At 41.3% G+C, this 15,891-nt stretch overlaps 1 protein-coding gene across 1 annotated transcript in view; it reads right to left on the bottom strand.

The window, feature by feature from the left end:
* Positions 1-917: 917 nt before the first annotated feature.
* Positions 918-15,891, bottom strand: part of LOC104846919 (zinc finger protein 699-like) — a 76,872-nt gene continuing 61,898 nt past the window's right edge. Inside the window, exons 4-6 of the mRNA XM_064290933.1 lie at positions 10,019-10,145; positions 8,845-8,992; positions 918-7,133 (exon numbers count right to left, since the gene is read on the bottom strand). Coding sequence (XP_064147003.1) covers positions 6,713-7,133; positions 8,845-8,992; positions 10,019-10,145 — 696 coding nt within the window. The 3' untranslated portion in view covers positions 918-6,712. The remainder of the gene's footprint in view (positions 7,134-8,844; positions 8,993-10,018; positions 10,146-15,891) is intronic.

Genomic DNA, 15,891 nt, shown 5'->3' with positions numbered 1-15,891 from the left:
ATTTCCTCTGTGCCTATTTCTTACATGTGCTCCACCTCCAATGCTGGCACATTGATGGTGATGTCTCCTTCAGGCACATTGAAGTAGAGAGAATATATTTTCTAGTGTTTTAGTACAGCTGTATCAGCTGTAATTAATTTCTAGTCTTTGAAAAGTACTTGCTCTGGAATCTGTCTCACAATCGTTCCATTAAAGAAAAATAAGGTAATCAATTTTTTGTTGTTGATTAAACTATGTTCCTCTCCCGGGAGGGGGGGGCAAAACACACAGGACCAAGGTAACTGAACAAAACTCAGATCCATCTTGTGACCAAAACCAGGGTGGCGTGAAGAGACTTGCAAGACTTCAATAATAGGTCACTTTATCATTATGTCCACCTCAAAGAAGAATCAACATTCCTGGAAATCTCTAAACCCTGACCTTCTCCCTATAAAACCCTCTAGTTACCCCTTTAGAGTTAGACAGAATTTGAGAACTTAACCCCTCTGTCTTTTGGACATTGGTATTCAATAAAGCCCTCTTGCTGCTTACCTCCTCCTGTCTCACTATTGGCTTTGCAGCAGGTGGCTCAAATCCGCGATTTGCGGTAACAATGTCTTGGCTTGCCCTGGCATCTATGTTCTCAGTTTCGGGGCCTCTTGCTTCCCTACCCTGTGGTATATTCCAAGTGTTTCTGACCAATTCACTTTTTTGGGGGGGGTTAACTCAGGACAGTTGTCTTGTTACACACTGGTACCTTGGCATCATCCACTTTATACCACTTGCTGTTCCTAGCCTTGACCAAAGAGAGGTAATGCCCCTCCTCTGAAATATTGCTGGTTGGAATACAAAATGGCACAGCCCTTTCAAAAAATAGGTTGGCAGTTATAAACATACCCCTATTATATGACAGCAACCTCCCTCCCAGGATACTTGAGAAAAATAAAAAATTTATGGTCACACAAAAGCTTTGCAGAAATATTTATATCAGCTTTATTAATAGCAACTGGAAATCCACATGTCCTTAAGGTGAATACACAAACTATGGTATGTCTATAAAACTAAATGGTACACAGCAAGAAAAAGGAATAAACTATCCATATATTCATCAGCTTAGATGGCTCTCAGATGCATTATGCTAAGTGAAAGAAACCAGAAGAAAAAAGTTATATGTATAGACATATAGACATAGTTGCCGGGATTCATCGTCTGGGGAAGGTTTGACTTAAAAGGAAAAGCATGAGAGAAGTTTTTGGAGGGAAGGGAGGTACTATTCTGTACTTTCATTGTGCTTGCTACTGGTTATAAGATTTAGTTCCAAAAGTTAATTACTCTTGCAAAATTAAAAAAAAAAAGTCATTTGGTGGCAATTCAATATTTTAATGCATGGACAAGTGTTTAAATACTGTTTTCCTGGTGGATACTGACTTTTGTGGTTTCCACTATCACTACTATCAATAGATATCATCATGGTGCCTAGAGATTTCCATGGAACAATTCTACAAGGCAATTGCTGGGTCAAGGTACCATCTTATTGGATGGCTTCTGCTACCTGTAGCCACTATTTCCCAGGACCCTTACATAAGTAATCAGTGAAGCAGCTCCCAGCTCAGTGTAGGGAAGACTGACATTGGACAAACCTCTGGCCCAAAAGCCCCTTGCCTTGTCCCTTCTAATACAGGAACCCTATCTGGGCTCCCAGATTCTCCAGGCCCTGCTGCAGGGCAGCAGTTTTCCAGCTAAGTCCAGCAACTATAGCATCAATTCCTAGCCTGGTGCATACCCTTGAACTGTCAGAGTTACCAAAACAAGGACTCTGTAACTGAGCACAGGCTCTGTGCCAGTGCAGGACAGAAGTAACACTGCAGTGAGCTCAGGTTGTGGCTCTGTGTGTGTCTACCATCACCTTGAACGCCCAGAATGCACTGTCCTTCCATGCAAACTCTGCTTGTCACCAGATCATCTCTGGGATGATTTTGGATTAAAACTTTCTGTGTAGCTTCCTCACCATTAAACCGGGTGTCTTGGTTATCTAGTGTTGCCATAACAGAAATATCACAAGTGGATGTCTTTAACAAAGATAAATTATTTTCTCACAGTCTAGTAGGTTACAAGTCCGAATTCAGGGTGTTGGCTCCAAGGGAAGGCTTTCACTCTCTGTCAGCTCTGGAGGAAGGTCCTTGTCCTCAATCTTCCCCTGGTGGAGGAGCTTCTTAGGCGCAGGGACCCTGTGTCCAAAGAACGCACTCTGGTCCTGGTGCTGCTTTCTTGGGGGTATGAGGTCCCCAACTCTCTGCTTGCTTCCCTTTCATCTCTTGAGAGATAAAAGGTGGTGCAGGGCACACCCCAGGGAAACTACCTTGAATCAGGGAGGTGATCTGAGTGGGGATGGTGTTACAATCCCACCCTAATCCTCTCAACATAAAATTACAATCACAAAATGGAAGACAATACACAATACTGGGAATCATGGCCTAACCAAGTTGACACATATTTTGGGGGGGACATAATTCAATCCATGACATTCCACCCTTTGGCCCCCCCCCAAAATCACATCCTTGTAACATGCAAAACATATTCACCCCATCATATCATAGCAAAAGTCTTAACTCCAAGTCCAAAATCCAAAAATTCTTCTTCATCTGTGAAATCTAGAATATAAGTTATCTGCTTCCAATGGTACAATGGCAGAACAGGCACAAGCTAGACATTTCCATTACAAATGGGAGAAACTGAAGAGAAAGAAGCAAGTCAGCAGAACACATTACATTAGCCCTCAAAGCTCTGAAAATAATCCTCTGTTCTCTGAGACAATTTACACAATAACCCTGTCCTCCAGCCTCTAGGTATTGGCCACACTCTCCGGATTCTGAGTGGAGGCCCCTCAGCCCTGGGCTTCAGCTCCGCCTTCCAAGCCCACTGGGACAGCACTTCTGCTCTCTTGGTTTTAGGTGTACCATTCTCTGAGTCCATCTGAGTGGCAACTCCACCCTTAGAAACACCAGAGGCCATGGCTCCACTCTTTGAAATCCCTGAGGTCCTGGCCATACCTTTTGAGACTAAGGCAGCTCGGCTTCTTGTGTTGTCTTTTCAGCTTCTGCTTCCTTGTTTCTTGGCCTCTTGCCCACGTCTGCCCTGCTGGGGCAAGGGTTCCAAAGCTCTGAAGCTCCACCGATAAGTACCCAGAGGCACCCCACTCTGCCAGGAAGCCTCCTGCACACAGGCACTCAGCTTTCTTGCTCTGTGGGTCAACAAACCTAGCTCCACCAGTAAGTTCCTGGAGGCACCCCACCCCGGGTACCAAATTCTGTCTTAGTTATTTAGTGCTGCCATAACAGAAATACCACAAGTGGATGGCTTTAACAACGAGAAATTTATTTTCTCACAGTCTAGCAGGTTATGCCAAATTCAGGGCATCAGCTCCAGGGGAAGGCTTTCTTTCTCTGTTGGCTCTGGAGAAAGGTCTCTATCATCAATCTTCCCCGCTGGAGGAGCTTCTCAGCTGCAGGGACTCCGTGTCCAAAGGATGCGCTCTGTTCCTGGTGCTTTCTTGGTAGAATGAGGTCCCCAACTCTCTGCTTGCTTCCTTTTCCTTTTTTCTCTTGAGCGATAAAAGGTGGTGCAGGCCACACCCCAGGGAAACTCCCTTTACCTTGGATCAGGGAGGTGACCTGAGTAAGCGTGGTGTTATAATCCTATCCTAATCCTCTCAACATAAAACTACAATCAAAAAATGGAGGACAACCACACAATACTGGGGATCATGGCCTAACCAAGTTGACACATATTTTTGGGGGTACACAATTCAATCCATGACACCAGGTATTATGGTAGTTCTGAGGAAGAATATGTAATGCAAAATGCAATGCAAAAATATCCACTACTACACTAAACACACACTACAGTCCTTATTCTAATAAAAGCAAAACAACTTGGAAAAAACAAAAAACCCAAAACGCCAAGTGTGCTTTAGTGCAAGGGAATCGTGTAACTTACAAAGGGACAACAAGAACCAGGATCAGCACAAAAATTGTTCCTGTGGGGTAGAGGTCAAACATACCTCACCCTCCACCTTCTTCACCACTTCTGACTCCGGCCGTCCTCCCCCATGGCACCCTACACTTCTCGTCTGGGTTTGATAATTTGTTGAAGTGGACACACGGAACTCACAGACCATACTCACAGTTATGTGGTTTACTAGGGATCGACTCCATGGTAGCGGGTTTGGTTTTTGGCTTTTAACAGACTACAACTTGAGATCAACCTTCAAGTAACAGGAATGGCCAGGGATCTGGATCAATAAATACACAGGCAAGGTCTGGAAGGATTCTGAGAACCATTAAGCAAATCATTTTGTCCCTTCTTCACTGAAGGACCACTCTCTCAGCTCCTCTTAGCTGTGCAAGCAGGCAGGCCCTTCTCTTGGCCATGTATGCACCTGCTTGACTGTACCTGCCCACTTTTGAGCCCTCAGGCTTCTCTGCCTTTGTTAGCCTCTCTACTGCTAACTCATGCAGCACACAGCCAGTGTAGCAGCTTGCTCAGCTCTCTCAGCCGCTTGCCTAGCAGCAGCTTTCTGCACTCACTGCCAGCTCTGCTGAAGGGCTTCTTCCTGGATGCTTGTCAGTTTCACTGTTACAGACCCTGACTTGTGTTAAGCTCTTGTAGGAGGCTCCTTGCCTCCTTTCTCTCTCTTTCTTTCATTGTTCTTGTCTCTATAAAATCCTCTGTGGGTTGGATGCTTCAATAAGCAAACTCCCTGTCGATCTCAATGCATGGCCTTCCCTGCATGACCATAAAGTCACCAATCCCTTCTGTGGACTACAAGTTAGTCAATTTGCATAGTAAACTGACCAATCCCTGAAAAGTGTGTCAAATAGACCAATTACAGGGCAGACTGCAGCCCAGGGCAGGATAAAATATATCAAATCATCAAGTTGTTTACAGCTTATACAGGAAATATCAACGTGGATAAAAGTAACTATGGTAGAAAACCAGGGTGAAGTTCCCTCAAGGCTGAGGGAAGGAAAAAAATCTGTCAATGTGTTTTTCCAAAGAACCAAGTAAAAAGACCACATAAGGGAACTCATTTCACCACATCAAGAGTGGTGAGATTTTAAGTAATTTTTGCTTTTTTCATACACTTTCTACTTAAGTTTTCTACAATGAAAACATACTGCTTTATACTCTAAAAAAAAAATTAAAACTTAACATAGTTGATTAAAAAACAATACCCTTCAGAACACACATGTTGATGAGATTTTCTAATGAAGAGTCATTTTATATAAATGAAAAAAAGTGCAAACTCTACTTCTCAAAATTCATCTTCTAGAATTGAAAGGAGGCTTAATCATTTCTCACAAGATTTCTCCCCTGGTATGAATTTCCATCTGTACAAAAAGGGAAATGATGTGAGTGAAGGCTTTTGCACAATACTTACAGTCACAGGGTCACTGGAGGCTTCCATCATCTCTTACATTCATAGGATTTGTCCACAGCACAATATCACACATGTTGACTAAGAATTTAAAAAGACTTGTAGATGCTCCTAGGAACCTAACATTTACATGATGTCTCTTCAGTGTCACTACTCACGTGTCCTATGTGTGGGGGAGGCTTTCCCATATGTGTAAATTACAATATTTTTGAAAATATGGAGAGGAAAACAAAAACTTCCCCACATTCTTTACACTTACATGCTTTCTCTGCCATGTATCTTCTTCCATGTAGACAAAAAAAAAAAAAAGGGAAAGACTAAAGCTACCCAAGAGTACTTAAACGTATATCGTTTCCAATATCCTTCTCAGATGTGTTCCAAAGGATGAGGGACATCTGAAGACATTCCCACGTTCCTTGCATTTAAAAGCCTGTGTGCACTGCAAATTTTTACATGGTTACTGAGGTTTGAGGATTCACAAAAGAATTTTCTACATTCCGTATATTCAAAATGTTTATCTACAGGGTGATTTCCCATGAATTCTGTGAGGGATGAGGAAAAAATGAATGCTTTAGCACACTCCTTGCATTCGTAAGTTCACTCACATTGTGCGGTTATTTATGGTTAGTAAGCAGTGGAGACAAACGGCTTTCCACGTTCCTTACTCAAGGCCTCTCACCACTATGAGTTCTTATATTTATAGTGAGGTTTGAATCATGACAAAAGGCTCTGCCACTTTCCTAACGTTCAAAGGGCCTCTCACCACTGTGAGTTATCATTATGTGTAGTGAGGTTTCATGGCGAACTAAGGGCTTTCCCACGCTCCTTGCATTCCTAAGGCCTCTCTCCATGTGAGTTTCTGTATGTGCAGTGAGATCTGAGGAGTGACTAAAGGCTTTGCAAATTCCATAGAGTCATAAGGCCTCTCTCCACTGTAACTTTTCAAATGTGCCATGAGGTATGGGAACTGATGAAAAGCTTTGCCACATTCTTTACATTCATAAAGCCTCTCTCCACCGTGAGTTCTCATACGTATAGTGAGGCTTGAAAAATGACGAAAGGTTTTGCCACATTCCTTACATCCAAAAGGCCTCTCACTACTGTGAATTCTCATATATGTAGTGAGGTTTGATGACTGATTAAAGGCCTTCCCACATTGCTTACATTTGTAAGGCCTTTCTCCACTGTGACTTCTTTTATGTGCAGTGAGGTTTGAGGAATAACGAAAGGCTTTGCCGCATTCCTTACATCCATAAGGCCTATCTCCACTGTGAGTTCTCATATGTTCAGTGAGGTTTAATGCATGACTAAAGGCTTTGCCACATTCCTTACATTCATAAGGTTTCTCTCCCCTGTGGATTCAGTTAGGTGTGAAGACTGACTAAAGGCTTTCCCACATTCCTTACATTCATAGGGTTTCTCTCCAGTAAGAGCTCTCACTGGAGTGCTGAGGTAGGCAGGACAACTGCAGGCTTCTCCATATTCCTTACACCGAGAGGCACTGCATCCACAGTGAGACCTGATATGATGCTTAAGCGATGAATGATTCCTCAAGGATTTTCCACACTCAAGGCATCCAGAAGGATATGCTTCCATACGAGTTCCTTTGAGCACAGGAAGATTGCGAATCCAGCTGAAGGTCTGTCCACCCTGACTGTCTTCATTACTTTCACAGAGGTTCTCTACCATATGCCTTCTATTAAAAATAGGCAGCATGCTGTTGGATATAAATTTGTTACCATTTCATTACTGTAAACATGTTTCTTTTACTCTAAATTGTCTCATGTTTCATAGATTAAATAATCTAACAGAGATGCTACGTTTACTTCGCTGTGTTCGTGAAATAAGGGTCATTCTGAGAATTCTATATAAGTGACATATGTTGCAAATATTCAATTATCTGACTCACAGTTATGAAAATACTGTACGGAGAAAGTTCTCCATAACATGCAATATTAGAGCTAGTTTTATACACATATATGTTACCTGGATGGCACAAAAGGTTAGCACTTGCCTAGAACTTAAGGTCAGTGGTTCAAATCTAACCAATGGCACTGTCATGAGTTGGAACAGACTTGGCAAGGGATTTGAGATATATATACAGTCAAGTGTTGCACAATGTGCATTCAGGCAATGTCCAAGGGCTTATATGTCTGTACTCCCACAAAGTAATAATAGAGCTCAGAAACCCCGACAGTCTAAAGGAGGCCTGGTGGCCCACTGGTTTAGACCTTGGTTGCTAACCACAAGACTGGCAGTTTGAGTCCACCAACTACTCCCTGGAATCCTTATGGAGCAGTTCTACTCTGTCCTTCAGGATCACTATGAGTCAGAATCAACTTGATGGCAACACGTCTGCTTTTTATAGACACACACTAAAACATCTGTATCATAATAATACAGTAGTAATAATAATGCTGTTTTGACGTGCTCTGCAAAGTAGCACCGGTTTGGTACTAGGAACAACTGCATGTACCTCAAAATTTTAATATAATAGGTTTTATGGGAGTTGGTTTATAATTACAGGTTGTATGTAAGTCAGACGTTCATAAGCAGAGGAATGCTTGAATATAACGTGTTTGCACAACATCCAAATGACGTAACCACATAAGGTCCTATTTCACAGAACGTATCATGGACGTTAAGCAATGCATGACTGGTGTGTGTGTGCATGCGTGTATAAACATATACACAAACACATATACCTATATACATACACACATATAACTACACTTGTCACATTCACCATATCACTGAACCTTAGCTGTCATTACTTCCATAATGGTTATTTTATAAATTAAAAAAAAAAAAAAAAATCAGACAAACGGATGGTCTGAAAAGAGAAAAAAGTCCACCCTTCACTCATAATGCCAATTTTTGCATAAGGACCTGTTCTTTGCGAACTAACCCTGTGTCCATAACTGTGGAGTGTGTGTTGTGTCTGTAGAGTTGTTTTCTTGTTGATAACCAAAAAAAAACCAAACCCACTGCCGTCAAGTCGATTCCGACTCACAGCGACCATATAGGACAGAGTAGAACTGCCCCATAGAGTTTCCAAGGAGCGCCTGGCAGATTCAAACTGCCGACCCTTTGGTTAGCAGCCGTAGCACTTAACCACTAGGCCACCAGGGTTTCCTTCTTCTTGATATGTCCTGTCAAATCAATTCCAGCTCGTAGTGACCCCAAGGGACAGAGCAGAACTCTCCCATAGGACTCTCTTGGCTGTAATTATTATGGAGACGGATTGCCAGGTATTTCTCCCACCGAGGCAGTGTGTAGGTTCGAACTGACAAGCTCATGGTTATCAGTCATGTGCTTAACTATTTGTACCACCATGGCTCCTCATGTATATAAATAGCGTAAGGCCGTGATACCGTTTTAAAACTCTCTCCAGAAGCACTGCTGCCTCTCGAGTGAATGACACTTACCTGACGTGTGTTTTCTGGTGGTTATCCTGATCTTCAATGCCATGTAACTCGTGGATTTCTACAATCGAAGGCCAGGTGTCATTTTTCATGAATCGTACTATTATACTTTCAGTGGACACTTTCTCTTCATCATTAAGATTTTGAAAAACTGACCCAATGATTTTAAGGCGATGTTCACAATATAAAACAAAGAAGAAAATAATTGAGGCAAAAGGTAGCTGTGAGCAAAGAAACACTTTAACACATTTTGCTGTTTCAGTACTCTGGCAATGGTCAAAAAGCCACTTACAATGAAATACTTTTATGAAGACTGAGCATGATGGTGACATAAATAGGGTGCAATTAAAAGAGCAAAGTAGAAAAGTATTGGACACAATGCACATGGAACATTAAAGGAGGAAAAGGGGATAGTCTTTCTCCATGAACACAGGTGTGTTAGGACTGATAAAACTCAGAAAAGGAAGTTCAGGTATCTGTGAAGTTCATACCCCTTAACCCAAAAGAGACTTTTCCTAACTGATTTATTCAAATCTCATTCCCTCTGTGCAGGCCTGGTCTTCAAAAGGATTCCTGCCTCCTGGTGCGCCACCCCCGATACACTGGTCCTGAGTGTTCTACAATCTCCTCAGGTCTTCCCCTTGCTACTCTGGGAGAACAAATGGGAGTAGCTGACATGGCGCCCAAGGAGAAAGGTATATCATGAGAGAAGACAGGGATAAGCAATGAGCACTTCTCTGACACTGAGGCAATAGTTTGTTCTTCAGGGTCTTTGGAAACTGGCAGGTGTGAATTTACTCATAACAAAATAATCATGTCAAACTAGCAGTAAAGACAGTAAACTTTACAAGGACCCAGACCAGAAATATCCTCTCTGTGCACCAAAGGAACCCCTGAAGTCAACTTTCATACTTAAAACAGTTAAAGAGCCTTCAAGCTTTTAGCCACAATTGAAATGAGAAGTCAGTTTAGTACATCCCAACCCCCTCCAAAAAAAAACAGCTTTGTATTCATGGGGAAGCTAGGGTTATGCATGCTCTAGACAGTAAGTGACCGTACGTCTCTTGTTTAATAATGTATTCCCATTCCTCAGGCCACATACTGAGTAACATCGATGAGAATGACATATTTGGTCACCAAAGAATACATTAAAAAAAAAAAATGAAGGTATCCATACCCGCTGAGACCAGATTTCTGAAGGCTTCCATCATCACATCTCTGTAGAGCTTCCTCTGAGAAAGATCCAGCAATGCCCACTCTTCCTGTGTAAAGTCCACAGACACATCCTCAACAGCCACAGAGTCCTAAAACATATTCTGGTTCAGGAAAGTACCATGTAGCCCAATGTGTGTGAAAGGAAAGGTCAGTCTGACAGTCCTGGGAACTGAGATTTCATGGGGATTTGACACAGGGTTCTGTGTTCTACTAAGGCCTACTCTGGGGTTTAGCCATCAGCCTCATCCCTTCACTGTCTGCATTCACTTCCTCACGGATTGCATCCTGTCTTATAGACTTGACAATACTTTTCACAATGAACTTCTCTCCACAGTTTCTGTGACCAATTCCAGTCTCATTCCTCTCTATCTTTATGCTCCAGAGCAGTGAAAACACATAGCAAAAATTACAGAAATACTCTACAACGGAGGACTTTGTTATGGATTGAATTGTGTCCCCCCAGAATACATGTTGTAAATCCTAACCTCTATGTCTGTGGTTATAACTCCATTTGGGAATGGGCTGTCATTGTTATGTTAATGAGACAGGATTGATGTAGGGTGTATCTTGAGTCAATCTCTTTTCAGATATCAAAGAGATTAAACGAGGAAGTAGCAGGGATGGCAGAAGATAGATGCCAAGACACATGGAGATCTCCAAGGAATCAGGAAGCAGAAGCTGAAGAGACAAGGACCTTCCTCCAGACCTGACAGAGAGAGAAAGCCGTCCCCTAGAGCTGGTACTCTGAATTTGGACTTCTAGCTTTCTAAACTGTGAAAAAATAAATTTCTGTTTTTTTTTTTTTAGAAGCCATTCACTTGTGGTATTTCTGTGCTGGCTGCACTAGATAACTAAGACAGTCTTATTTCCACATCCAAATCATCTCTTCCTTGTGGGAAACAAAAATGTTCACCTCCTTGCACAGGAACCATCAGAATATTGAACAAAACATGAAGCACAGTGTGAAAGAAGGATGAGATACTAACAACTTGGAAACACTGCAGGACTTGGCAGTTTTTCCTTTTGCCCCTCATCAGCCACGTGAAGTCCTGTGGCCTGCTCAAAGTGGCAAACCATTGACCGGAGCATGTGGTATTTTCTGAAAGAACTCCAGGTGATCAGAGGCTGACAGGACCACCTGCTAAAAAGAGAACATTATTTTGGGGAATTACAAATTTTTATGTTTGTCACCTACTTTTAAATAACTATACGGTTGCCCTGTTATGCACTCTGTCCCTTCATGGAGACAAGCAAGGGTATCGAAAAGGTAAATGCAGCTCAGATGAGAGACAGGAAACGAGAATCCAGACATCATGACAATTTTCAAACTTTGAGACCGAAAGCAATTAATAGTGACTCTTCCTTTAACAAATACACACAAAGACACCCACACAAACACACGCTAATGTTATAAAATGACAAAGAGCCCAATCTCTGAAGAACCAGAATAGCATGCCCTTGTATTTGCTGACCGTGAACAAGAGGTTAAGATTCACATTTTCTAGTAAGTTCACTGAAGTCCAGGGAATTTCTCTGTTACACTACTCTTGCATCCTGGGAAACAGAGACACACCAACCCTGTGGACGCTCCACTCCAGAATTTTCTCACATTTCAAGCCCTGGGAAGGCACACAAGCATGACCACCTGAATCCTGACCGCTGGCATCCTCTGGGCTGTAGCACTGGCCTCTGGGAAATAACATCAACTCTTTGGCTCCCACATGCAGCGAGGAGACAAAAGGCAGCCACACTGCACTTCTGATGCTACAATTTTACTGAACAGAGAGCAGCTGTAGAACAGACAAGCTATGGAGAGAAGTGAGTTGTCAAGGTCATTTCTAATCAATCCTGGCATAACAGTGTCACAGAAAACCTTGATCCAGTGCCACATTCAAAACTCTCCACTGCAGTGAGCCAGGTTACATATTTTAAAGTCATGAGAAATCCTAACTGGCGTTCCTACAAGATATTCATAATAAAATGTTGCATTTATTCAGCAACTACGATATTTGAAGCGATTGGCAAAATGTTTTTGGCACGCTAGCTCATTTATTCCTCATGCCTCTCCTAAGGAGATACTGCTTCAAATGTGTTACAACTGAGGAGTTACAATCAATTTCTCACATGCTCAATATTATCCAAATGGCATGTTGTTGAGAAAGAGTTGGAATGCAGGTCAATGTGCCTAAGACTCAATTCCTGCCGACGACATTTCTTGTATGTATGCCTACAGTGTGCTTGTTATTTTGGCTGTTAATTCTCAATAAGGATGACCTACAGCCCTTCTGGGCAGTAGGGACAGGAGACAAAGGAGAACACCCTATTTAATTCAGAAAACCTGGACCTCCTTCTCCTGGCAAATAACTGTGTACCAGGCAAGATGGCTTTCCTTCAGGCCCTTATGCCTGGCTGTTTCATTTATTAAACCTAATTTAGGTAATACTGACACAGAGCCGACATCATATGGAGAAAGCAGATATAGCTGTGAACAAAACAGAAATACCCGGATGTAAATGGATCATAACTTCTTTGGGCACAAGCAGTAAATAAACAAAATATGTCAAGTTCCCTCGCTGGCACAAGAGGTAAGCACTTTACTGCTAGACAAAAGGCTGGTGGTTCAAAGCCACCCAGAGGTTCCTTGGAAGACAGGCCTGGCAATCTGCTCTGAGAGGTCATACCCTTGAAAACCCTATGGAGCTGTTCTATGCTGTACACATAGGGTCGCTATGACTCAGAACTGACTCCACAGCAACTAATAACAACATAATGTCACGGGATGGTAAATTCTACAAAAAAAATGCACCACAGTCAAGGGATAAGCAGTGACACAAGTATATTTATCTTTAGTGAATTAGTACAGGGAAAGGTAAAATAATCATCTTAGGAAAGACTACTCAGTGAAATCTGGCTTTGTAAGGAAGAAATTATACTTTCAATTCTAAAAACCTGGAAGCACCCTGTGATAATTTTGCAAACACTAGTATAGATTTCAGATCCTCATTCACTTCAACAACTTGAACATATATGCTCAGGAGTAAAGAGCATCACTGACCTTCATACCTGGGAAAAGGAAAACCAAAAAACCAAACCCAGTGCTGTTGAGTCAATTCCGATTAACAGTGGGACCCCATAGGAAAGAGGAGAACTGCCCCATAGAGTTTCCAAGGAGCACCTGGCGGATTTGAACTGCCAACCTTCCGGTTAGCAGACATAGCTCTTAATCACTACGCCACCAGGGCTTCCCGGGAAAGGGAAGGCACTGGTTCTTCACAAAATGAAAAGTCATCAGCAAAGGGTAAACAAGTGAATTGGGACACTAGAAGAGGAAAAGCAGCATGAATAAATAGTATCAAGAAAGTAAACAAAATCAGACAATAGCAATGATACAAAACACAAATGAAGACTTTCAGGTTTCGTCCAATATGTAAACAGCTTGGAAGTCATCACTCCCATCCTCAGTAATAAAGCTGAACATACTGAACTCAACGTACTGAGGTCACAGGGCAAATGGCTGCCCCCAAAATGGGAGATGTTATAAGGTTATGGCCATAATCAGTTAAGAAATGATGAAAATGGGCATATACAAAAAAGGTACATGAAAGAACACATGTACTGAAAATGTCAACACTTTTGTAGTAAAAACAGGTACAAAAACAAGGATACCCATTATTCCATTCCTATTGAACATTCTCCTAGAGGCTGTAGCCGATACATACCAAAAAAGAAAATGGAAGAAAAAAAGGTAAAGAATGTTAGGGATTTTAAAAAAGGAAACAAACAAAAAATAGGGTAAATAATTGAGATATAAATTAACAGTGGGAAAATATGCACAGTCTTTTCAGTAATGGAGCAGTGTAAGGGACTTGAACAATAAAATCGAAGTAAAATATTTTATATACTCGATATAAGAGCAAAAATTATTAGATAAGCCAATAGAACAACTGAGATACATAATGCACATTGTGTGGAAGGGAAATTTTGCAAAATGTAACAGCTCTTTCAGTAAAATTGAATTTGGCTATGATCCTCAACTCAGCAATTTCCCTTCACTAGAGAGTGATTGTGCAAGAGCACTTGGAATTTAGAAAAAGAAGGAAGAGAATAAGAGCAGTAATAGTCACAAGAGCAAAAGTTACACTTGATCCATCCAAATCCTGTAAGTTCTACGATGAGTAGGTGAATTCTGGCCCATTCATACAATGGTAGCATGCTTATACAGCAACAGGAGCCAATGAGATCTACAGACACTAACATGCATGAAACTCAAAGCATCCTGAGAAAAACAAGTCATGGAAGAACCTAGATACAGTTATATTTAAATTTATAGAGGCAAAACTAACCAATATAGAGATTACGGATTAAGACTTGAGTGTCACATTTAGAGATACTTCTTAAATGTAATGAAACACCCCGCAAAATTGGTTTCCTGGATTTGAAGGCTTAAGAACATAACGTTCTGGGAATTCATGGTCAACTGGCATAAAAAAGTTCATAAAGTTATGTTCTACATCCTAGTATAGTGAGCAATACTAGGATGTATCTGGGGTCTTAAAAGCTTGTTAGCCACCATCTAAGATACAACTATTGGTTTCTACTCGTCTGGAGCAAACAAAGAAGAAACTAGTCTACAGGACTAACAGTCTACATGAACCATAGCCTCGTCTACTCTGAGACCAGAAGAACTAGGTGAGATGGTGCCTGGCTAGCAATACTGACCATTCTGATCAGGGCCACAGTAGATGGACCCTGACAGAACGGGAGAAAAATATGGACTAGGATCTCAAATTCCTAAAAAGAAAAAAAAAAAAAAAAAGGACACTTACCAGACCGGATGAGATTGAAGGACTCCCTGAGACTGTTGTTCTAAGATACTCTTTAAACCTTGAACCGAAACTAGACCCTGATGTCACCCTTTTAGCTAAATAACAAACTGGCTCACAAAATAAAGAATATCATCTGAGACTGCTGTGGTCCATTAAAAAATCATCTATATGAGACGAAATGGTCAACAATTATTTTAAAGAAAAGATAAGAATGTAAGGGGGCAGGGAAAATAGATTAATGGAAAGGAAAAAACCAGAACAGAAATACTGAGAATGTTCATAAGTTGTTAAGAATGTAACGAATGTCACTGAACAATTTCTGTAGAAATTGTTGAATGGGAATCTAAGTTACTGTGTAAACCTTCACTGATAAAACGATAAAGTGTTATTAAGAAAAAAAAAGACTTGATTGTAAAGCGATAATAGCAGCAATAATAATTATAATGATAAAAAAAAAAACTTCTCAAATGTATATAGCGATAACCTCTAGGCAGGAAGTAGATGAGATCAGGGTGGGACACACTGGCAACTCAAAAACTGAACAAAAACCTACCAAACCTATTGCCCTTGAGTCACTTCGGACTCATGGCGACTCTAGAAACGTTCCACAGGGTCTCCAAGGCTGTAATCTTTAAAGAGGCACACTGCCACGTCTTTCTCCTGCCGAGTGGCTGGTGAGTTCAGACTTCCGACCGTTTGGTTAGCAGCTGCCTGCTTAACCACCGTAGCACTGATGCTCATGATAAACACTGACGAGGCCTATTCCTGTCATTTAAACTATACATGAACAGTGAATGCACTCCTCGTTTATGATATAGTTGACAATAAACACTTAAAAGCAATCGCTTAAAACATGAAAGAAATGTAATTTTCACATAATAATTTAACAAAGTCATGTGAAAACCTCTTCATTTTAATTTCATTCATCTTAGTTCAGAAGGGCTTATAAGTCTAAACTTTTGATTTCAGGATCTCAGAAACTTACATTTATATTCACTGCAGCAAGTTT

This window comes from Loxodonta africana, chromosome 9 (genome assembly GCF_030014295.1).
Source record: "Loxodonta africana isolate mLoxAfr1 chromosome 9, mLoxAfr1.hap2, whole genome shotgun sequence".
NCBI lineage: Eukaryota > Metazoa > Chordata > Mammalia > Proboscidea > Elephantidae > Loxodonta > Loxodonta africana.
The sequence above is the reverse complement of the archived record's forward strand: the minus strand, read 5'-3'. Positions and strand labels throughout refer to the sequence as shown.